General features: G+C 45.5%; 1 protein-coding gene across 1 annotated transcript; it reads left to right on the top strand.

The window, feature by feature from the left end:
• The first annotated feature begins 429 nt into the window (after positions 1-429).
• Positions 430-18818, top strand: ELMOD3 (ELMO domain containing 3). Its single transcript, XM_083184725.1, has 13 exons — positions 430-581; positions 1664-1903; positions 3443-3520; positions 8092-8164; positions 8994-9053; positions 9680-9700; positions 10676-10767; positions 13289-13412; positions 13615-13737; positions 14989-15119; positions 15459-15535; positions 16129-16256; positions 17075-18818. Exons 2-13 carry the CDS (start codon positions 1892-1894, stop codon positions 17293-17295), a joined length of 1140 nt encoding a protein of 379 aa, XP_083040851.1. The 5' UTR covers positions 430-581; positions 1664-1891; the 3' UTR covers positions 17296-18818.
• Positions 18819-25701: the final 6883 nt, after the last annotated feature.

The raw sequence follows: 25701 nt of genomic DNA, 5'->3' as shown, positions 1-25701 counted from the left end.
GGTCCGGTTTTTACCCATACCCTGTTATGACTGCTGCTACTGTTGTTACTATAGGGACCGGCCCTATTGCGATCCTGGCGTACAATTTGCAAATGATCAAAGCCACGAATCTGCATTGCGCAGAGCTGCCGGTTTATTAAGATGAGAGAACGCTGACAATGGCCGCTTCTGGTATATATCATTCACTGCGTCACTCTTCTCCCAGATTTAGGAGAGTGCGAAACAAATCTGCGGCTGCATTTTGATCTGGGCTAATACACTAGACTAGAGAGCCGTATGTAATGTCTCCTCTAGCAGGAGACATGTTCCTATCTCTAATGACGGTTAGTCTCCGGGAAAATGGCCGCCGCCGTACACTAAGGTGTCTATAACCAGGGACAATGATAGTAACTGTCAAGATAGTTACGGTTCCTTTACTAAACAGTGAAGGTTTCTGGGAACGGTGGTCCACGCCTTATCATTTTAACAAGCACGGCTGTCCTATCAGACTACACTTCCCAGCATGCAGTTTGTGGCTCGGTTGCCAGGACTCGGGAAAGTTGATGGCCGCTGAGATTGGAGGCAGCTATCGGGAGAGAACGGTAGCAGCTGAATTTATAATATCTTAGTACATTGCTGCTGTGAAAGCAGCCTGTATACCATGTATGCATACTGCCGATATAGTGCATATATTGCCATTATTCTACACGTGAGGCTATAAGTGTATAGAATTCCTTGATGTAATGGTTTCTTTGCAGTCTGGTACAGAATATTCGTGCTCATGGCTCTCTCCTGAGTGCAGTACACTGGTTACTTCATGCAGTTCACTCTCATTAATTATGTAAAATGCAATGCTTTCTAGTCATTGATTATTGCTCCTTTTATACTACAAATGCAGGAATGATGCATGCAGGACAATAGCTAACACACCAATGCCAAATTGCCAACCATGTTATAACTGAATGTGTGATAGTTATTAAAATTACATTTATTTGAAGAACAGATTTTTCAAACGAGTTCTAATGGGGCATACATCCGGTGCAATATAAGCTACCGATATGGACGATATAGTCCATATTGGTAGAAAACATAGTACATATCGCACCGTGTGTGTATAGCTTGCAATGCTGATGTCATACATGCCTACCTGACACTCCATGAGGGAGAAAATGCTCTGTTCCTGGACTTCCCTGGTAATGTATGATTGTCATCACCTGTGGGGAGCTAGGTAAAGGTGTTTCACCACAGGTGATGGCAATCATACATTACGAAGTCCAGGATCAGAGCATTTTCTCCCTCATGGAGAGGGTCAGGTAGGCAAGTATGGCTGATGTGCGCCCTTGCGGGGTTGGTATCGCAAGACAAAATAGACTGTGCCGGCAGTACAATTTTGACTAGAAAGTGTACCATCTTTAGCAGGTGTGGGAAATACGTGGCCCTCCAGCTGTTGTAGAACTACACATCCCAACATGCCCTGCATGTAATATTTGTATGTAAAACTATAATTTGCCAGAATTTCCAGACCATCTGGCAGCTTATTACAATTTGCCCCTTATGGTGTGTTTTAATAAGAAAGTTTAAAAATAAAACTATTTTATTTTTTTTCTCCACAACCAAGCCATTTTAATATTAATTATTTTTCACCATTAAATATGCTTCTTTTCTTTTGTCTCCATCTTGGCAGCTCCTGCATAACGGCTCATGTGATACATAGGGCAGTCTGTTGCATTATGGGGCCTGGATCTGCCTGGTCTGCATCAATCACAGGCCTTACCTGCACTGTTACCTTTCATGCCTTAGTAAAACCAGGCTCTCGGCAACATGGCGCATGCCAGGCTTGATTGGTGCATCAAATATTGGAAGAGTTGGGCACATTTTCTCTGCTTCTGATAACCACCACTAAAACTTGATCATGGACAATGAGGTATGTACAGTAGTGGGTATGGGTGTGAGAATTATACCGAATAGGGAGTATAAACATTTAAAGGTGATAATAAAAGAAGAAGGTTAAGTTACGATGGATACACACTATAAGATTATTTGCAGTTTTCTGATTAGAGGTAAAATCTAGTAATGTATGGGAGCAAATGTCCATCTGCATTTGCTCCCAAAAGATGGAAAATGGGCAAAAATGGTAATTTGAGTAAACTGTTTTAATCAACTGGATTTTTACTAATTTGTGTGAACATCCAATTTTGTCTGATTTTCCAACGTTTGGAATCAAATGGTCTATTGTCATTTGCTTCCATCCGTTACCCGATTTTTTTTTTATTTTTTATTTTTATTTTTTATTTCCATTCCAACCAGAAGGTTTGGACAGATAATCCTCACATTCCCGCTCAGCTCGAGAAGCTTCCACTCTGGAAACATTCAAAAGATGTTCCTGTTCACCCAAGCATTTCACGAATGTCTCTTGTTAAGTTTTTTTGTATTTTGTGCTGTAAAAGGCTAATGAAAGCATTTTGAGTCCTATTAGGAGAAAAGTGCTATATAAATAACTATAAATAGTAGTGGTAGTAGTAGTGTGTATCCAGCTTTAGTCAAACTGTGAGTGTTTTCGGTGTAGGGATTATTTTGTTTTCAAGCAGTGGGAGTATGACCAGAAGGATGACTGAGCGGGGTTTGTGGACAGACGGATAGGGTACTAAGCATAGTTGCCGACTTTTGAGCTGCCCTCTCCGGGAGAGGGCAGCCAGCTCTGTCAGGCAGGGGGGCGGGGCCATTTCCAGGACTGGAAAAAGAGGTGGTCCGGGGGCGTGGCCACACAGATGATGCCCTGTTGGGGGCATGTCTACAGCGTCACGGCATTTTAGCCCCGCCCCCCGCCGTGCAATGCCGATATTTCAGTCAGATCGCGGCATTTTACCTGCGGACCCCCCTGCCGAGGGACACATCGCAGGAGCTGGAGGGGATATGCGGGAGGATTGCCACCCTTTCCAGGGGACCGGGAGGGGGACCTGATTTCCGGGACCCTCCCGGCCATTCCGGGAGGGTAGGCAACCCTGGTACTAAGTCTATAGAGCTGCTGTGTTTTGGTAAATGATTTTGCTGAGTTATTAATAATGGCAGCCATGATTTTCATACAGCAGGTGTACAGACTACAGACTTCCAATCAGCAGCTAAGTAATGAGCTTGGCTCTTTTGGCGTATGGCATCAGGGCACCATGATTCATGCCAGACATGGTCTAGAGTGGTATAAGTTGCCCTGCCATTATAACTCTGGGGCATGCAGGGATATCTAGGGAATGCAATCCACATTAAGGTGTATATAGCACAAATGCATTATGTGTTTAGACTTGTTTCTAATCTCCTAGATATTTCATTACGGTATACAAATATTCCAATAAACATAAAAATCTGATATCCCATAATTGCTCTGTCCCCAAGCATTGTGAATATAGGAGACCCGATCTGTACAGCATTCAGTTGGCAAGTGTCTAATGTCATTGTTCTCCTGTTGTAGGTAGTGAATGGTTGGGCAGTGAATTCTGAGCTTCACCAAACTCACAGCGACTTTCTCCCATCCATGAAATCCATGCCGGTGAGTATTGTGACAACCAGGGTGGGCTAAGCACTCTGGGGGTGATTCTGGTTGGTTTGCAACAGCAAACTCCTTATTTAATAGAGGTGGGGCTGATGTAACATGTGCAGAGAGAGTTACTTTTGGGTGAGTTCTTTTGTTTCTGTGGAGAGTAAATACTGTCGGTACTTATGTAGTAACTGGGCTGCCGATTTTGAAATCGGGTCCATCGCATCGCACCCGACCATATCGCATGCGATGCGATGCGATGGACCCGATTTTTCCATAGGATTCAATGTTAAAATGGACTGAGTCCATTTTAACATGGAATTCAATGGGAAAAAGGGGTCCTTTTCATACCCCTACTATCCAAGTGGGCATGGAGTTGGATATAAACCTGTGGCGAGCCCGAAGCGTGGCGAGCGTAGCGAGCCCCGCGAGGGGACACAGAATACCGTCCGCTCGCGGGGCTTGCTTCGCTCGCCACGCTTCGGGCTCGCTACGCTCGCCACAGGTTTATATCCAACTCCATGCCCACTTGGATAGTAGGGGTATGAAAAGGACCCCTTTTTCCCATTGAATTCCATGTTAAAATGGACTCAGTCCATTTTAACATTGAATCCTATGGAAAAATCGGGTCATTGCATCGCATCGCATGGTCGTATGCGATGCGATGCGATATCGCATCGCATCGCATCTGATTGTATGCCTTAACTTAAGGCATACAATCAAAAAATCGGCAGCCCAGATACTACATAAGTACCATACTGTCTGCTTTATTCTTATGGTGTGTACACACGCTTTGCCGGGACTCGCATCACACGACATGCCTGCAGTGGCACAATTTAGACTATATAGTGCAGATCTACATTATATAGTCTTGCCTGCCCTCTCTATCTGGCTGCCGACTTGCACTCACACGGGAGCGTGCATCGGCAGTGCATCGGGCTCGCAAGCCCTAAAAAAGCATGCGATCTGCATGCGATATGGCTTCCGATGTTCACTATATCGGCAACATCGGAACTGTGTGTGTACACTATATTACACTGCAATTTAGATTTCAGTTTGAACACACCCCACTCAAATCTAACTCTCTCTGCACATGTTACATCAGCTCCACCTGCAGTGCACATGGTTTTGTCCATTAAAGAAGGATTATTATTTTTTGTTGTTGTTGCAAACCAGAATCACCCCCCTGTGTGTTTCTGACCCTCTCCAGGCACTGCCAGGGTAAATATGACTCAATTGCCCCTCCACCCTGGCACTAAATAAATCTGGGTAAGAAAATCTTATCTTTAAATCTCCTGCCCGAAATACTTTTAGAAAATGTGCTTGGGGGAATAATTCCTCCATTCATTGTGCAATCGGCTGGGGAGCGTGGGTGACTGGATCCTTGGGCAGCAGTTGGAGCCTATGTGAGAAGCCATAGCGGCCATTTGAATGTCGTTTTACTTTGGCTGCTGACTCGAGAAACTTGTTACAGGGTCAACCAGACCACCACTACCACCACATATTGGTTTGTGGCCATACTGCTTTTTTTTCCCTCTCCATTGTGACATTCTTACACATATTTACTGTATACATGTCAACATCACACAGAAATGCTGAATTTATAGACCATGTCCTATCAATCATGCATATATGTTTACTATCAAAGAAATGTTGTAAAACACATCAAAACAACTAAATAACGCATATTGCACATACATACCAGTATCTCAAATGTTATACAAACTAATCACTATACGCAGGTCATATTGACCTCACATCCCAGTGATGTCACGCTGAGCACTATGCACGAGTCACACTGATCTCGCACTATGCACGGGTCACACTGATCTCACACACTGAGCACTAAACACGGGGCACACTAATCTTGCGCACACAGCACTATGCATGGGTCACACTGATCTCGCACACTGAGCACTATACACGGGGCACACTGAGCACTATACACGGGGCACACTGATCTCGCACACTGAGCACTATGCATGGGGGCACACTGTTCTCTATACACAGGGCACTCTGAACTCGCACACTGAGCACTATGCACGGGTCACACTGATCTCGCACACTGAGCACTATGCATGGGGGCACACTGATCTCGCACACTGAGCACTGCACGGGTCACACTGATCTCGCACACTGAGCACTATGCATGGGGGCACACTGATCTCGCACACTGAGCACTGCACGGGTCACACTGATCTCGCACACTGAGCACTATGCATGGGGGCACACTGATCTCGCACACTGAGCACTGCACGGGTCACACTGATCTCGCACTATGCACTGATCACACTGATCTCGCACACTTTTCTCTATACACAGGGGCACACTGTTCTCTATACACAATCTACACTGATCTCGCACACTGAGCTCTATACACAGGGGCACACTGAGCTCTATACACAGGGGCACACTGATCTCGCACACTGAGCTCTATACACAGGACACTCTGAACCCGCACACTGAGCACTATGCACGGGTCACACTGATCTCGCACACTGAGCACTATGCACGGGTCACACTGATCTCGCACACTGAGCACTATGCATGGGGGCACACTGAGCACTATACACAGGGCACACTGTTCTCGCACACTGAGCACTATGCACGGGTCACACTGATCTCGCACACTGAGCACTATGCATGGGGGCACACTGATCTCGCATACTGAGCACTGCACGGGTCACACTGATCTCGCACTATGCACTGATCACACTAATCTCGCACACTTTTCTCTATACACAGGGGCACACTGTTCTCTATACACAATCTACACTGATCTCGCACACTGAGCACTATGCATGGGGGCACACTGAGCACTATACACAGGGCACACTGTTCTCGCACACTGAGCACTATGCACGGGTCACACTGATCGCGCACACTGAGCACTATACACAGGGGCACACTGATCTCGCATACTGAGCACTATGCACGGGTCACACTGATCGCGCACACTGAGCACTATACACAGGGGCACACTGTTCTCTATACACAATGCACACTGAGCACTATGCACGGGTCACACTGATCTCGCACACTGAGCACTATGCACGGGTCACACTGATCTCGCACACTGAGTACTATACACAGGGGCACACTGTTCTCTATACACAAGGCACACTGATCTCGCATACTGAGCACTGCACGGGTCACACTGATATCGCACTGATCACACTGATCTCGCACACTTTTCTCTATACACAGGGGCACACTGTTCTCTATACACAAGGCACACTGATCTTGCACACTGAGCTCTATACACAGGGGCATACTGATCTTGCACCCTGAGCTCTATACACAGGGGCACAATGATTTCGCACACTGAGCTCTATATACAGGGGCACAATGATTTCGCACACTGAGCTCTATGCACAGGGCACTCTGAACTCGCACACTGAGCATTATGCATGGGTCACACTGATCTCGCACACTGAGCACTATGCACGGGTCACACTGATCTCGCACACTGAGCATTATGCATGGGGGCACACTGAGCACTATACACAGTGCACACTGTTCTCGCACACTGAGCACTATGCACGGGTCACACTGATCTCGCATATTGAGCACTATACACAGGGCATTTTGAGCACTATGCACGGGTTACACTGAGCACTATGCACGGGTCACACTGATCTCGCACACTGAGCACTATGCATGGGGGCACACTGAGCACTATACACAGGGCACACTGATCTCGCACACTGAGCACTATGCACGGGTCACACTGATCTCGCACACTGAGCACTATACACAGGGGCACCCTGATCTCGCATACTGAGCACTATGCACGGGTCACACTGATCTCGCACACTGAGCACTATACACAGGGGCACACTGTTCTCTATACACAAGGCATACTGAGCACTATGCACGGGTCACACTGATCTCGCACACTGAGCACTATGCACGGAGCACACTGAGCACTATGCATGGGTCACACTGCACGGAGCACACTGAGCACTATGCATGGGTCACACTGATCTCGCACACTGAGCACTATGCATGGGTCACACTGATCTCGCACACTGAGCACTATACACAGGGCACACTGAGCACTATACACAGGGCACACTGAGCACTATACACAGGGCACACTGAGCACTATACACAGGGCACACTGAGCACTATACACAGGGGCACACTGAGCACTATGTACAGGTCACACTGATCTCGCACACTGAGCACTATGCACGGGTCACACTGATCTCGCACACTGAGCACTATGCGCGGCTCACACTGGTCTTGCACTGTGCGCGGGGGCCCACTGGTCTCGCACACCGATCTCGCAAACACCTGATACTCCGTGCTTACCTGTTCATTTTATTATATGGAATATATCCTATACCTTTGGTCTATGGTTCTTGTATCCTGACCTTATATAGAATTACTCCCATTTATATTACAGCTGTGTTTTTTTTTTTTTCCTGTAAATGAAGCAGCTCAGTCAGAATGAATGTGGCATGTCGTGCAGTGTACTAGTATATGTTTCTGTTTGGATCAGTACACGTACAGCTGCGTATGGCATTAGTGCCATGTAACAATGTGACCATTTCTGCTGATTTCTTTCCATGCTATAGATTTCTGCTGTGAAACATAGCAGCATCTTACTGAACCTGGTGAGCAAAGATGAGGAGCCTGAGAGAGAGCTGGGTATGTCGCTTTCATTCCTAACTGGATGCACTCGCGCTAAAGTACTCTGCAGAGGCAGAAATCTAGTGCTGGGAATTGTTAGACCTTATGGGGCCCTAGACAGTCCTGTTGGAGAAAGTGTGCTTACTAGACAAGATACTGCTTCGTTCTGCTTCTGCCTTTCCTTCTATCTTATGTGTGACAGCTGCTAACACTACTTCTACCTATCACATTGTATTTGGTCCTGAACCGTCAGCCTATTTGTTACCAGTTAATTATATGCCGCACACATATTCTGCAGCACTTTACAGAGTATATTTAAATATTCACATCAGTCCCTGCCCCAGTGGAGCTTACAATCTATATTCCCTACCACATGCACACACAGACATTCTAGGGTTAATTTTGTTGGAAGCCAATTAGCCTGCCAGTATATTTTTGGATTGCGGGAGGAAACCGGAGCACCCGGAGAAAACCCACGCAAGCACGTTTATTTAATAAGACGCAGTGATTCCCAAAATAAGGAAATGCTGGGCAAAATGTAATAGTCACTGATTTGCAGCAAGTAATCAAATATTCCAAACTAAGACATTCATATAATTAGATGGGAAGCTGTAATTACTTTAATGGCAGTGCTAGGTTTGGCTTTGTAAAAAAAAAAAAATTTGAATCTCACGAACTGCACAGATCTCTGTACTTGCGGCACAGGCGATTTCCCCTCTGCTTTTAAGGAATTAGTACATAGGAAAATGTTGCTTTAACATATATCGTAAACTATGACCGTGTCTGCCTGTGTCCAGCACAATCGGCTTGCAGTGTACTTACATGAATGTATTCTCTCTGACCATAGAAAATGAAGAACTCCTCAGAGCAGAGGAGGAATGGGATGCCCTGGATAATATACAGTCAGGTCAGTTTTACATCATGTGACCATGTCTGTGCTTTATAAGAGGACTCTGTAAAGTGGTGAGCTAAAGCCCAGCACAGTGGTTAACCCAGCCTACATGGCATAGGCCATCTACTGTATAATTGTAATAATAATAGTGTGACTATAATGTGCTGTTGATTCGCTATGTGATGGGGAGCAAACAAACAATTATGATCCGGATGGGAGCACGGGTATCTGCTGAGGCTAGAAGGAGAGGCATGTGATGAATAAAGTTTCCGTGTGTTGGGGAACTAAGCGGAGAAGATAATGTTCTCTGCATTCCGTCCATTCCCAGCATGCCTTTGTTGGGGATAGGTGTGCAGCTTGCTTGCCTGATCCCATCCTGTGGACTCTGAGCATTACACGACATGCTCTTGGCTAGGTAAATGACTTGAGCCACAGCTGCTGGTTGAGTGTGAGCAGCAATACATGGGTGTTGCAACACTGCTGCTCATGGGTCCTAGGTCTGTGATGGAATAGCTTCGGGCTCTACAGACCAATGTGCAGCTAATAGTATCTGCTCCATATTGTTACTGCTATTTTTCAGATTATTTACTATTTTATTTGAATTAATTTACATTGTAATTGTAGCTCTGACTTTCTTCCAGGGCTGTACTGTGAGAAATCCGGTATGTATACATTCTCTACGATTAGATAAATATAGTGTGAGGTCTGTGTATGTACCAGAGATCTATGCTAAGCTTAGACATAAGGTTCTCCTTCTGAGATGTCAGTCTCCTGGTTGGGCAGAAGGAGCACAGATGGATTATGTTCTACACATAGAACACATGTAAAATCCTTTCCCTATGGTTCTTCTTTCCGTGCCATGAGTAGAGGGTGCGCACCACACTCGTCCTAGTTTAGAAATTATTTTATTTTATAGTTTTACTTTCTTGGCCACCTCCCCGGAGCTTAAGGCTAGATGGTGTGGACACCACTGTCCACTCCTGGTCATGAGAGTTCTTGGCAGTGTAATATATGGAGAGCATGTTTCTGCAGAAAGCAGCGGATCTATTTCCATAGGCCCAATCTTAGCCATCCACTCTCTTATGTCTGTGCCAAATACCTGTCATGCTGTCTGGCCTCCTCTGCACCACTCCAGTGCCCCCGGCAGCACCCCCAATCATCCATATGATCCCTGTACCAGAAAATATCCAGGTTCCTTATTGTCTCTGGGCCAAGTTTTCCACCCCACTCCCACTTACTTGGAGATGGACCAATCCTTGTGTGATGATGGAGGCAAATCTAGAAAGGAAGTGGGGGTTCTAGTTTGTTACTGTCTGACCAAGGTGGTAATTTGACCTGTTTTAGTAGTCTTTAATGAAGTGTTTATAGGAAAGGTGTATATATCAGTGCTGTGATTCTTATGTTTTGTATATGAGGATGGCAATCGCCTGTATTTTGGTCATTGCTGCAGAAATATACCTTATTGTCTCTGGTGGTTTTCGAGCGTTTGGTTATTTATTGATTGTTGTAAGATGTTAGTACAGATGTAGCAAAGATGTATTGCACTGCAGCAGATAAGTAAGACATGGGGTTGGGTGATGGTAAAGAATGATATGTTGTGCACTTATACTAACATGTCACTTCATTTCTGTGGTCAGCGCTCCTGGGAGATCTTCCTGGACAGACACCTCTGATCTCTTTTAATGAAGCATTGCAATATTTCCAGACAGCAGACCTGTCTGAGTACATGGTATGTATCTGGGTTTAGCATTCACAATCCCTCTAATTCATGTAAACACGGCTTAATGATGTCATTTGCTCTGCATTCATTCCGTATAATTATTTTTCTAAATATCATCGCCCTCTGCAATGTCATTGCCATGGATATTATAGGTCTGAAACTAGTGACCGCCACTGCGGCATAATGCACAAGGGTGCAGATGTACTAAGGCTTAAGGTGGCCATACACACACAGATTTATCTGCAGATCTGTCTGGTTGGAACAAAAACTTGGTTATGGATGAGAGCAAATGACAGTTGACCATTTGCTTGGAAATGCTGGAAAAATGACAAACTGTCACTCATCCATAACCATGTTTTTGTTCCAACCAGCCAGATCTGAAGATAAATCATTAAGGGCCCCATACATCAGCAATCACAATTTATGGATTTTCAGATACAGGGATTTTTTGGCTAGATAAATGGATGGTACTTATGTAGTATCTGGGCTGCCGATTTTGTGATTGTATGCCTTACCTTAAGGCATACAATCAGATGCGATGCGATTTGATGCGATTTTGCATAGGATTCAATGTTAAGAAGGTCCTGTTCATTTCCCCACTATCCAAGTGGGCATAGAGTTGATTTTATATAGCGTGGCGAGCGCAGCGAGCCACCGAGCCCGAAGCGTGGCGAGGGGCCGCATATTTCTTAAAAAGTATTCTGTGTCCCCTCGCGGGTCTCACTACGTTCGCCACGCTTCGGGCTCGGTGGCTCGCTACGCTCGCCACAGGTTTATATCCAACTCCATGCCCACTTGGATAGTGGGGAAAGGAAAAGGACCTTTTTGAATTCTATGTTAAAATGGACTCAGACCATTTTAACATTGAATCCTATGGAAAAATCTTGACCATCGCATCGCATACGATTTGGTCGCATGCGATGCGATCCGATTTCTAAATCGGACGCCCAGATACTACATAAGTACCAAATGGATTTTACAATCTATCTGACTTTGCCCACACATTACAGATTATTTCGGTGATCGGCAGATTTTTCCATCTAAAGATTGCATCTTCATATCTGGAAATTGCCCAATCGATTGCTGTTCATAATGTAAATAGATGAAGAAGACGAATTGGGAATACCCACACATATAAAAAAGATCTGCAGATAATACCAGATTATTAAACATGTTTAAAAACCTGATTAAGCAATCGATTGGCGATTTTGATTGGGATTGCCAAAAGGGGGAGCCCACACATCTAAAATTAATTGTGGCAATCATCTCCATATCTGAAAATTGTCACAATTAATTGCTGATGTATGGGGCCCATTACTAGTGTATGGGCACCTTTTAGAGAGAGAAACTACCAAGCCTTGAACTCCTGAAATTTTTTCAAACGCTGCTTGTAAAATGACAATTAGGAGCTTATTGGCTAATAGTTTCAAAGGCTTATGGGGCCTACACATGGGGCGATCTCACTAGATAGTACACTGGCCCTCAAAGATCGTTCAGCACATGCAGCTGACACATTGCTGTGTGCTATGAACGCTTTCTGAAGCATTCTGAGTGATCTAGTCTCATTCAGAACGCTTCAGCATCTCCCTGTGTGTAGGCCCCTTTAGTACGTTAGCCCCTGGGTCACACTCCCTGCTGGGAATCTTTGTAAAGAACACTCCAGTCAAACTGGAATAACTTGTAACATTTGTCCAGGAAGATATTGGGTATTTGTGTGCTACCATGTACCAGTGACCGTAACCTGTGTATGTGACTAGGTGGGGGGGAGGCCTGTGTTCATGATATAACTATATCGCACAGGACTGACATTAGCGATATCCGATAAAATATCACTAGTGTTTATGGGGCTTAACTGTCATGTTACAGGCTGTGTTTGAAAATATAGCACTGGGTATCCTTACCCTAAATGTACTGGGTATATTAGTAATTACTTTGTGTGCATGGTGGGGCATCTGTGCAACAAGAAGGAAGAAATCTTATGTACTTCCTTTATGTCTCCTCCATTTATCATCCACTCTAGCCTGTCATGGCTGACGCACGCCATGGATACTATACAGGAGCAGCTCAGTAGTAACACTATAACAGGGAGACTGGAACGGGAATGGTAAATTCTGCCCTCCTCACCCGAACACCATTTCCAGGGCTTTTTGCCTACAGATACCCTGTAAGGCAGTGGTAATTATTATGTGATCCAGTTTGGAACTACACATCCCCCAGCATGCCGTGCCACGGTTTTGGTGTTAGGACATTCTGGTATGTGTAGTTCCACAACAGCTGCTGTATACCTCTGCACTAACCTCACAGGCTAGCAGCAGAGAACCTCAATACTCCATGTTATATTCTGTCTTGAACAGTGGGATTAATGTACATAACACTGTAGGAAAGGTTCCTCCTGCTGGATGCCTCTAACTTTGCCCCAGAGACGTGTTTAGCAAGCAGTGGAAGCAGCTATATATAAACGTAGCACGTCCTCTTACTTCTAGTATTGGAGTAGGACTGTCTGAGATAATGCTGATTTTTCTTCTTGCAGAAGAAGATTCAGCCCACTGCCCGACGCTCCGGCTTCTCTGCAATCGCACATCTGCTGTTTGGACCTCCACGACTTAATAAAGAACTCCATGCAGAGAGAGACTTGGTGCTGGCCATAGCACAGTGTAAGCATTGAGAGGGGGGAGTTGTCATGGTAAGGTATTTCAGACACACGTCAGGTGTAGAGAGCAGCCGAGGTTAATGTGTTCTCAGGAACTGAGGCAGTTTACACTATTCAGCATTTTCCAGATAACATCAGTGGTCAATATGTTTTGTTTTCCCCATCAGGCCCGTGTGTTACAGTAAATGTTTTGTGTTTTTGCTCAGGTCCCCTTGATAACAGTCAGCAGGTTCACATTCGAGTCCTACAGACCATATACAAGAAGCTGACTGGTGCCCGCTTTGACTGTCCACTGTATGGATCGCACTGGGACCAGCTGGGGTTCCAAGGTGAGCTGTGGGACAGATGGGGGAATACGAGCCACAAATGGACCAGATTAGGAAATATGTAATCCCCACATTCAGAGACTAATGTGAAAACAAACATACTTCAAACCGTGGAGGCAGCCATTTTGTAGACTCAATGCTATGTACTGCTTAGATTCTGGTGGGTCATGGTATAGGGGGTCGATCACTAATGGTCAACAGTCACTAGGTCGAGACCTGAAAATGGTCGACACACCATCGGTCTGCATTGACAGAATGTTGACACAGGCTTAAGGTCGACAGTCAAAAGGTCGGCACAAGCTTTTCACTTTTTTTTTTAGTTTATGTATGGACACCGTATAAGTGTACCACGTCCCCTCGCATGGCTCACTGTGCCCACCATGCTCCGGGCACGGTGCCACGTTGTGCACGGCACACTATTCTATTCTCACTCTATACCCACTTGTATAGTAAAGTATGAACCAAGTCGGTCTAAACACCAAAATAAAACATGAAAAACGTGTCGATGTTTTGAGTGTCAACGGTGTCCACCTAAGGTATGTCAACCATTCATAGGTGTCGACCTAGTTGACCCAGGGACTAGATACCGTTCTGGTGACATTGCAGACTCCTGTCTGAGTAGTGCCATTAGCACTGAGGGAATCGGTTATGAATTATAAAAAACAAAGGGCGCAAGTGGCTAAAGAAGGGCGCAAGTGGCTGGGACATGCAGCTTATCAGAAACAGTGTTTGTCAAACCAGTAAAAACAGATAGACAGTGAACAAGGTATTGGTGACTGAATTAGCGCCATCTAGCTGTTTACAAAGTGCAAAGGGTGTCACCTCTAGGTGAGGAATACAAAGCAATACGTAACTCATTGGATGTCTCCAGCAGTTGAAATAAAATGACGGATGTCTGAAATGATGAGAAGCATGAGGCACCCCTTACCCAGTGACGGGTATTTACAATAGGGGCAAAACACAAAAAGACATCATAGTGTAGTATTATGATACAGGTGAAACTTTTAATTTGTACATAAAACGCACAATAAAATGACGTTTAAACTTGCAAAATCAAATTCCCACTAGCAAACAACTGCGACGAGATGTTGGTCCTGGGTCCAGTCCTCGAAGATGTCACCACGGTTATGAATTAGGTCATTGATCAATAATTAGCCCTGTGTATTGTATCAGCGTTAAAATGGCTGCTTCCATTGTGTGTGGTAATATGTGCTGCCAACACGTGTGTGAGGTGCCCATCTCCTTCCACTGCAGGTTTGGATCCTGGCACTGACTTGAGAGCTGCTGGCCTGCTAGGTCTGATGCACCCGCTGTACATGGTGATGGAGCCCAGAACACTGCCTTTGGCACATGATATCTTCCGCCTGTCTCAGCACCACACACAGGTCTGTCTTGAATTGTATGTCCTCATGCTTTAGTGTTTGTCATTCTACCCAGTATGTGACACTAGTATTTTGGGCCGGGTCAGATGGTATTCCTGTCGGCCCTGCCCCCCCCCCCCCTCCTTTCTATCCCGCCCTGCTTTCTTCTCCCTGTCACACCGTTCTCTCTCTCCCCTCTCTCCTGTCCTGCTCACTTCTCTCTATCCTGCCCTGTTCCCTTCCCCTTACCACTATTCTTCCTCCCCTGGGACCCCTCCTGTCTACTCTGCCACATTGCCTTCTCTCTCCCTCTCTTGTTCTGGTTTATATGCTCATTCTGGATATAAATGTTGTCTCTTGCAGAACTTCCCATTCTGTATCATGTCTATTAACATCACCAGAATCTGTATTCAGACTCTAAGAGAGGAGCGTGTAAGTAGGTGAGTGACAGACATCTGTATGTTTGTGTGTGTGTGTCTTATAGCTATGATCGCTGGTATAAGAGTATGGAATTCCAATATCCAGAGAGGTATAAACAAATCCTCCTACTTAGTCACTATGAGGAGCACTGCTACACTAAGTAATGCCTAGGGGGGTGTCATATGGGCAGACCAGATCACAGAGCTCCTCATCTTTACAGTTCCTATGCGAAGAGTCACTGGGATTGGTGTCAGTGTGGCACTGTGGACTACTTGGACACACGTGTACTGGTGGCATGGTTGCAATGTTCTCGTCACTGGTTTGCCTAGTGCATGGGAAGCTGCTGGGAAACCCCAACTCTCTCCCACACACTGTGTATGACACATACTTCCTTTCTGCTGCTTGTTGTCCCCAAAATTGCAGAGCAGCTCTGCTATTTTGGTGTCGCCGCCTTGGATGGTGTCACCCGGTGCGTTCTGCACCCCTCTAGTGACGCCACTGCGGCTATGACCTGGAAAATGCATCTCTCTATTCCTGCTTGTGCCGCTATTGGATGTGTTATTTCAGGAAGGTGAGTAACCTGTGAGTGCACGGTGTCCTCTTGTGCTTGCAGGGAGTGTAACCGCAGGCAGCAGGTCTTTGCTGTGCTTAATGACTTCTATGTGGCCATCTTCTACCACCTCTACCATTTATGGAAAACGCAGAACAAAACAATCAGCGACTCCGGCTTCATCCTCAAAGGTGAGTGTGATTGTGCAACGCTGCTTCTAAATGTCCATCTCCGAGACAAAGTCCTCTTATTTGTATAACCGCTGACACAAGTTCTGCTTGCAACATGTGTTAGTACACAGGAGAGACGCTTCTATCCAGAGACAAGTAAGGGATCAAGGCTTGCCCTGTGGATATAGGAACAAGCCTTCCTTGGGGATCGCTGAGGGCAAAGCGCTTGGAAGCGTATGAAGCTGCCTTGCCACGGTCAAGCAATAGACCAGCATGCATCTAGGAGGATGCATCCTCACGTTCCAAGCTCCTCATTCTATCAGACCCCTTTGTGTTCTCATTATGTGTACCTGGGCTTCACCCGTTTGTAAAGGAGGAAGTTGGATCCCTCTAATATGAGAGAAAATGCAGGGATAAAGCTGCCAGTTTCCCAATATTGTGATAATTACATGACCGATGTTTGGTAGTGAAGGAAACTATGGAATTATTGTACTTTTATCATTTTCACTTGGAATTCCCAGTCAGTAACCTTGAGGGAGAGATGAGAGATTACCGTGTGTTTATTAGAATCCCTGTTCGATATTGTCTGATTGGCCATGCAGCACAGCCAACCAGAAGATGTTGCATGAAGTGTGCAATCGGCCATACACACTAGACCATGTAGATTGTTTGTGGCCAATGATCCTGATATGGTTCTATTGTGTACCCAAGCCTTCGTACGGTGCCCTGTCTGACTGAAAGAGGGAAATACCTTCTGCCACATCTGTTGCACCAGAACATGGCTGTGCGGAGTTCCGTGTAGTACTGACAGAACTACTTTTGTCTTGTCCCTGTTGTAGAGGTTGAAGCCCTTGCCAAGAGGAAGCCAAGAGAACTATTGCGCCAGCTAGATGTCCATCTAAAAGAGCGGCCTCTGCCCAAAGATCTGCCTCTGGAAATCTGGTCAAACCACTCCACTGAACAACGGATCTCCAGCCACGAGGGAAACCACGGAGAAGCAGGGGGGATCTGTTTTACCGGGGTCTGTGAGCAACAGGTGCAGGAGGACAGGCTCATTTGAGACTTGGGGAATAATGTAGGCACCATAGTAGTACTGCTGGGATTCTAAGCTCATCAATGTCTGCTGTCTGCTAAATGCTCATCATCCATGTCTGCAGTGTAGGAGCCTGGGAAGGACATAGGCTGCAGAGTAGGGAGACATTTGTGTACTGCTTACATGAAGCATAGTTTTACAGCTCATGTGTGACACATGTAAACACTAAGCTACATAGCACGTATGATGCACAGAATATAAAATGCTCAGGGCTGCTCATCCAGGCTAAGCCTCATGCAGAAAACCTATATGGCACATACAGCAATTGGGATATTTGCACAAGGCCAGAATAGGATAAAGGTAAATGGTGTAGTGTAGCTGAGTAGTGACCAATAGTACAGCAGATAGTAATACTGAGGCCGTTCCAGCCAACACTCCTCAGTTACCTAGTACAGATGCTGTTTTATGTTACGTGACTGTCTGAGCTTCTGACTGGTCCAGGAACCCCCTATTCTGATTGGGCACTAGGGACATGACTATGAATTATGGGGACTGTAGTGGGATTCTCTAATATATATCCTAGACAAGCTCTGTGGATTGGTTTTAGGCAATACCAACATTTACACGGGCTGTGCTTCCCTCTGTATGAGATAATATGTACAGACCAGTTTAAGTGCATTTAAGCTGCCCACACAAGGGGCAGGATGCCGAACTGACATTTTTTTAAAGGGGCAATTGCTTATAAGGCATGGGTTTTCCTAGTCAGTGATTGCCCCTTTAAAAAAAAAAAAATCAGAGTTCGGCTGGCATTCCGCACTGCTGCCTAACTCGGGCGGCTTATTTTGATTGGTTAATCTACCAAAGTGACCAAATATATTATATCGTAACGTGTCTAAATGGGATTCCATTTAATTTCTCTATGTCCACTACAATTTGCTGTAGACCAAAATATTCACTGGTCTGGTTGTTTGGTGATTGTGCCAAATCATCAGACAGCTGTGTTGTGGGTGCCTTTACCCTTCAGAAATACGTAGTACACAGGTTTGTGTGTCCCACACATCTGTGACTGTTAGGTGAACCCCCTTTTATCGCTGTGGGACAACCACGGTCTATAAAGTTAGCCAGCCATTTGGCGCAAGTGCTACATTGAAAAAAATCGTACATTTTGCCACATGTTTAAATTCTGATACCTGTTTAAATATGGATTTTTGCCTGTGTTTGGGCAGCTACGCACATTGAGGGATCAGCTGCCAGCTTTAGGGAACACTTTTTAGCCGAAAAGGTCAGTTTTGCACTGTGAAGAGAAAAAAATGACATGTGAATTGTTTGGTTTGGGATAGTTTTATTTTATAACAATTATTTATTTTTTTAGGTGTGGGGCGGTAGCAATATGTTTCAGGAGGGGTATAATGTGTTTTGATCACTGCACAATTCTGTCATTCCATCGCATTACCTCTATATTACCAACATCATGTGGACTTTATTCTTATCTTGCAAGTGGTATTTGCTGAATGAACATTTTTTTTCCATTAAATTCCAGTTAATCTGTAGCATGTCTCCATGTTGTTTCAGTGACTGGTGGTGTGGTGTGCCCAGTGCACATTGCAATTACCTCCATCAGTTCTGCAAAGATTTACAAGGTGTGTGTATCTGTGCGTGTTACAGTAGCCCTGTCGTATTTAGAAACTTGCCATTGGTTGCCTTTACAACTAGGGCCCTCATTGTTAATTGCCTGAACTTTTCTTTTCTTGTGAAACACTGTAAAATGTTGTGCAGTAATGGGGTGTATATAGGGCAGCTTTGTCATGAGGGCTGGGCAGAACAGGCATGAAAGTGTGACAGAGCATGCTGGGTAAAGCAGTACAAAAAAGTCCACAGAGCTTTGTGTGACCTTCACTCCCTGGCATAGGAGAATCTAAGGGGTGGGCTTGGGGGTGCACCGGACCACCTATTAGACCGCTTGCTGCCACACACACAATTTAAAAAAATGACAGCTGGGCAGAAAGAGCTGTGCGCTGCGCGGCTGTATAGTCTAAGCAAAGCAGCAGGTTAGCCAAATCTGCTCCCGCTGGACCGCGAGCCAATAGGAGCTCGCGATCCGGCGGCCACCAATGCCGCTCCTGATTGGCTGCCGGACTGTAATTTTTAAGCAATGCTTGGTAAAATTAACTGAACACTTAGGCCATTATTCAATTATCTGTGGTAAATTACCACAGGTCAAAAATGGAGGTAGCTTTGGGATGTAACGTCTGAGGATTTTCAGTTGAACTTGTTAACACCCATTAAAGTAGGGTGGCAACAGACGGAATCTGTGAAAAGTTCACAGATTTGTGCATTAAAAGTGTCACGGCACCAGTTATCAGTTTATTTTTTATTTTTTTTCGTTCCAGTTAGGCAGGTAAAAAAAAAAAATCGCAAGGACGCCATATTTGTGTAGAGTTCCTGATTCTCTTCCATGGTCACTGAGGAAGGTGAAATGGCATAACAAAACTGTCCAATAGCGGGTATCTTACCACAATATTCAGTGACATGATTCAGTGTTCATTCTAGCACCCGCCATCTTTGAAAACCCATGCAGTTCCTGTTCCCTTAGAATATGCAAAAGGAAAGAGAAGTGTGTAATGATGTGGTGCACCATAAGAAAATAAATGATACCAATAAAATATAGCCTTTATTTGGATATTTAAAAAAAAAAAATGCGAAATATAAAAAAAACATATAAATGACAAAGTGAAAGTAGTGCGTGTTTAAAAACAGCACATGCGGAGACTTGTGTGTTTTTAATACGTCTCTATAAGAATATGATACAATATAATGTGTTAAACTCTGTCTTGATGTGGCAACAGTTTCTGTTTAAATGTAAATACGTTCACTAATATGTAGCTTTCACATCACACTTTAAAAACGGTATATTGCCGTTTTTTTGCCTTTTAAAACGTTTAAGGCTGCAGTGTGAAAGTGTCATAGTTGAAATACCATTTAAAGTTAACTGGTATTTCAACACGTTTAAAAAGCAGAGTCCTACCCGTTTTAAAGCCAATTCAGAGCCGTTTTTTGTGCTGTCTGATGCTGCTTTCAGACCGCATAACTGGCTTTGACCCTGTATTTGGAAACGTTTCCAAAAACGGGTCTGCCAGATAAAACCCCTTTCACACCGCAGCACTTAAACGGTATATTACCGTTTAAGTGCCGATTTTTTGACACTGGCAGACCCGTTTTTGGAAACTTTCCAAATACAGGGTCAAAGCCAGTGCAGCCTTCAGCCCTCCCCTCCGTGCAGCTCCCCCCCCCCCCTCGCGTGTCGACCGAGAGCATGTCGACGCCCCCCCGCGCATGTCGACGCCCCCCGCGCATGTCGACGCCCCCCCCCACCCCACCCCGCGTGTCGGCGCCCCCCCCCCCCCGTGTCGACTTACCCCGTGCCGGTACCTCCGTTGTGGACTGCAGCTCAGTATGCTCGGAAAGCACTTATGAAAAAAGTGTCTTCCAGAAAATGGCTGCCCCATAGGAAACCCTGTTTAAAAAAACTGTCTTCCGTATGGGGGGCAGCCATTTTCTGAAAGACACTTTTTTCATAAGTGCTTTCCGAGCATACTGAGCTGCAGTGCCGGGAACCACAACGGAGATACCGGCACGGGGTAAGTCGACACGGGGGGGCCGTCGACACGCGCGGGGGGGCGTCGACACGCGCGCGGGGGGTGTCGACACGCGCGGGGGGGGGCTCCAGTGCTGTGAATACTTAATGAGCGCTCATTAAGTATTCACTGTGCTGAATTTAGGACCCAGCTCATTGGCTGGGTCCTAAATACCGTTTCTGAGCCGATTTTTGCGCTAAAATACCGGTTCAGAAACGGGTAGGACCCTGCATTTTAACCGGTTAGAAAAAACGGCATTTTCTAACCGGTTAAGTGGGACTGGACCTTTCAGACCGCACACATTACCGTTTTAAAACGGTAAAAAAACGGCAATTTACCGTTTTAAAAGTGCGGTCTGAAAGGGGCATGAATGGCACTGAAATGGTATTTAGTAAAAAATAAAGGTTAGAGCACTGTGATAGGCTGTCCCTTGTCTTCTGTCCCTTCCCTGAACCAGGAAATAAGCTGTGGGTAGAAACGTGTTCAGAGGTTAAACGGCTTGACTGGTGATGTGAATGGTACTTAAACGGTATTTTTAAATGGTAATCTGCTGCAATATGAACACTAGACCCGTTTAAAATACCATTTAAAATTACAGTTTTTCAAAACGTTTCAAAATGTTTTATGTGATGTGAAAGCTACATTAGATAAGAATCACTCTGTTACATTTGTTTAATAAGTATTGTTCGGTGGTCAGAAACTGTTTCGTGCAGAGACAGGACCTGTGCACATATTACCAGTGATAGATAAATCTATTGAGACCAGTTTGGTGCAGGTCCCTCCAAGAGGGAATTGATATAATATATTGGTTGTTTAGAGTGATGTTAACTCTATTTATAAATGGATGTCCGCACCCTGGATTATCAAAATAAATACACACTGGTAAACTTTGGGACCACCTACTCAAATGCCCCTTTCAGACCGCACTAAAAAAACGGTATTTTGCAGATTGTTTTAACTGTTTTAAAACGGTAATCTGTGCGGTCTGAAAGGTGCAGAGTGATTTTACCGTTTCCCAAAAAAAACGTTTTTTGGAAACTGTAAAAAAGCAGTGTCCTACCCGTTTGTTTGTTTTTTTGCAGTCTGAACGGGTCTGAAACGGTATTTAGGACCCCACACTGCCAAGGTACCAGGGGAGGGGGGTCCCCTGGCAGCTCGTTCCGGGGGTGGGGCTGCAGGTGGCCCCCGCTGCCACACAGCGCAGGGTCCCTTTGGGGAATGTGAAATGAGTGGCGGGGTCTCCGCAGGGACCCCGGCACTCATTTCACATTCCCTAACGGGAACCTGCGCTGTGTGGCAGCGTTTTACACTTACACACACACACACCCCCACCCCGTAGGAAAGTTTCCAAAAACGGGTCTACCAGTGAAAAAAAAATGGCACTTAAACGGTAATATACCGTCTAAGAGATGCGGTGTGAAAGGGGTTTTACCTGGCAGACCTGTTTTTGGAAACGTTTTCAAATACAGGGTCAAAGCCAGTTATGCGGTCTGAAAGCAGCAAAACTGATATGCTCCTACTGTCATAGGCGATGCAATAAATTAATAAATTTGTAGGGTATGAAAAACCTCTAATATATACTCATTGCCACCAGATACAATGGATATCGATCGAGTAGGTGTAGTTTTCAGTGTGACAGCGCTACCCGCTATGTTGAAGCATGGCCGCTGTCACTATTCACTGAATGGATCAACAACAGGCAGAGAACAAATAGCAAATTACATTTCAAATTACAGCCCCTAAAAGAGCTTGATGTGAAAGATGCAAGACGTATTGAGTCTGACTAGGAGAGACAAGGCACACTACAGAGCGTCAGAGCGTAAAACCATACACTGGGCTTTCATATGGCGGAACGGGGCCAAATGACTTCCATTCCTGAAGGCTGTGGTTCCCAAACTTTTTGGAATCACGGCACCCCTTGACCATCAGAATTTTTTCACAGCACCCTTAGAGCACAAGGTTCTCATTGATAAAATCAGAAAATAAATATTATTTTATATATAATGAAGTACATTGCGTTTATCTTCAATCCTCCGTGTCAGTTGTGTGGTAATGGACAGGATTCACTTCTGTCCACATTTTGCCTTAGTAATTTTTGCATGGACATGGACCACTGATCGCGGGTACCGCAGGAAGTCCCCCAAGCCACCCCAGGGTGCCACAGCACACAGTGTGGGAACCATTGCCTTAAGCAGCAATAAAACAAAGGGATAATGTTCTAACTAAAAGCTCATATTAATCCAAATCATTACAAAATATTATATTGTAAAAGTAACTGATAGAACTAAAGGTGCCCACAGACACTACAATTGTACTGTGCTATGCGTTTTTGACTGTACAATGGTTCTATACAATTTTTCTTCCAGCTTGCTATGAGATGTGCACTTGGATGCATGTGATGAACCCATGTTTGTAATGTTAAATTTCAGATGTAGTCTAAAAAGTACGTGCAGCACGTACTTTTTTAGACATACAATATCGGGCTCCAGGGAACATAAACACCATCCAATAATTGTACATAAGATGCAATTTGTGCTTAAAAAGTACAAAACGCATTCGATAATTGTAGTGTCTGTGGGCACCTTTAGAACGGCAACATCAGGGTCTGTCAGACGGGATGCAGTCATTCGTCAGACTGCATTTAGGTCTACAGTCATTAGGTCGACCCCACTAGGTCGACTGGCAAGAAGGTCGACCTGACTTAAGGTCGACATGACTTAAGGTCGAATTTGCATAAAGGTCGACATGAGGAAGGTCGACTGGTCATAAGGTCGACATGGGTTTTTCACTGTTTTTTGAGCCGACATGTGCCGACAGGCGGTATTTCATGCCCTACCATCCACTAGGGCGTGGTGGGAGAATAAAATAGTGTGCCGAGCGCAGCGAGGCACCGCGCCCGAAGCATTGCGAGCGAAGCGAGCGATGCGAGGGTCCGATTCTCATTGCCAACTGTGTCCATGTCGACTGTGTCGACATTCGGATCAAAAAACAGTGAAAAACCCATGTCGACCTTATGAACAGTCGACCTTCCTCATGTCGACCTTTATGCAAATTCGACCTTAAGTCATGTCGACCTTGGCCCATGTCGACCTTAAGCCAGGTCGACCTTCCTGCTGGTCGACCTAATGACTGTAGACCTAAATGCAGTCTGACGAATGATCCCATTCCTGTCAGACGCTCCTAGAATGGAGACATTTAATATAAGTTGGTATGAAGCCTCAGCCCACAGACAGCCGGTTTCCTTCATTCTCTTTGCCTGAGGTTTTCTGTGTCATAACGATGTTCTGTGTTTCCTGCAATACTTAGAATGGAAATTATCCCCTAGAAGTGCCTAGCACAGTAACTTCATATGTCCCTCTGCCTGTAGTGTTATGCCCCTTTCAGACCGCACTTTAAAAACGGTATATTGCCGTTTTTTTACCGTTTTAAAACGGTAATGTGTGCGGTCTGAAAGGTGCAGGACCACTTAACCGGTTAGAAAAAACTGTTTTTTCTAACCGGTTAAAATGCAGGGTCCTACCCGTTTCAGAACCGGTATTTTAGGCTCAAAATCGGTTCTGAAACGGTATTTAGGACCCAGCCAATGAGCTGGGTCCTAAATTCAGCACAGTGAATACTTAATGAGCGCTCATTAAGTATTCACAGCACTGGAGCCCCCCCGCGCGCGTGTCGACACCCGCGCGCGTGTCGACGCCCCCCGCGCGTGTCGACGCCCCCCGCGTGTCGGCGCCCCCCCGTGTCGACTTACCCCGTGCCGGTATCTCCGTTGTGGTTCCCGGCACTGCAGCTCAGTAAAGCACTTATGAAAAAAGTGTCTTTCAGAAAATGGCTGCCCCCATACGAAAGACAGTTTTTTTAAACAGGGTTTCCTATGGGGCAGCCATTTTCTGGAAGACACTTTTTTCATAAGTGCTTTCCGAGCATACTGAGCTGCAGTGCCGGGATCCACAACGGAGGTACCGGCACGGGGTAAGTCGACACGGGGGGGGGGGGGGGGCGCCGACACGTGGGGGGGTGTGGGGGCGTCGACACGCGCGAGGGGGGGGGGGGGGGGGAAGCTGCACGGAGGGGAGGGCTGAAGGCTGCACTGGCTTTGACCCTGTATTTGGAAAGTTTCCAAAAACGGGTCTGCCAGTGTCAAAAATATACCGTTTAAGTGCTGCGGTGTGAAAGGGGTTTTATCTGGCAGACCCGTTTTTGGAAACGTTTCCAAATACAGGGTCAAAGCCAGTTATGCGGTCTGAAAGCAGCATTATTCACACAGTTTCATCCAGCTGCTTACTGCTTCGGGGTTTGGGATCATTTGGTCTATTGCATTATGGTCGAAAGTCATTAGGTCGAATCCATTAGGTCGACATGCTAAAAGGTCGACATGACTCTAGGTCGACATGGGAAAAGGTCGACATGATTCTAGGTCGAAAGGTCATTAGTTCGACAAGGTCATTAGTTCGTCATTGTCTATGTCGACATTCACAAGGTCGACATGGGGTTTTTCACTGTTTTTTTACCTGAATGTCAACACAGTCGACATGGACACAGTTTAAAGTGCACTGCATCCCCTCGCATCGCTCGCTGCGCTCGCTATGCGTCGGGCACGGTGCCTCGCTACGCTCGGCACACTATTTTATTCTCCCACCACGCCCTAGTGGATGGTAGGGCATGAAATACCGCCTGTCGGCACATGTTGGCTCAAAAAACAGTGAAAAACTCCATGTCGACCTTGTGAATGTCGACATAGACAATGTCGAACTAATGACCTTGTCGAACTAATGACCTGTCGAACTAATGACCTTTCGAA

The sequence above is a fragment of the Crinia signifera genome, chromosome 4 (assembly GCF_055691185.1).
Source record: "Crinia signifera chromosome 4, ASM5569118v1, whole genome shotgun sequence".
Taxonomy (NCBI): Eukaryota; Metazoa; Chordata; class Amphibia; order Anura; family Myobatrachidae; genus Crinia; species Crinia signifera.
This window is presented reverse-complemented; position numbering and strand designations above follow the sequence as displayed.

Excerpts from the sequence above, each read along its gene's own strand:
- ELMOD3 (XM_083184725.1), top strand. Across the intron at positions 3,521-8,091 it reads CATCCATGAAATCCATGCCG|ATTTCTGCTGTGAAACATAG; the intron begins GTGAGTATTGTG and ends TCCATGCTATAG. Across the intron at positions 13,738-14,988 it reads GGACCAGCTGGGGTTCCAAG|GTTTGGATCCTGGCACTGAC; the intron begins GTGAGCTGTGGG and ends CTTCCACTGCAG.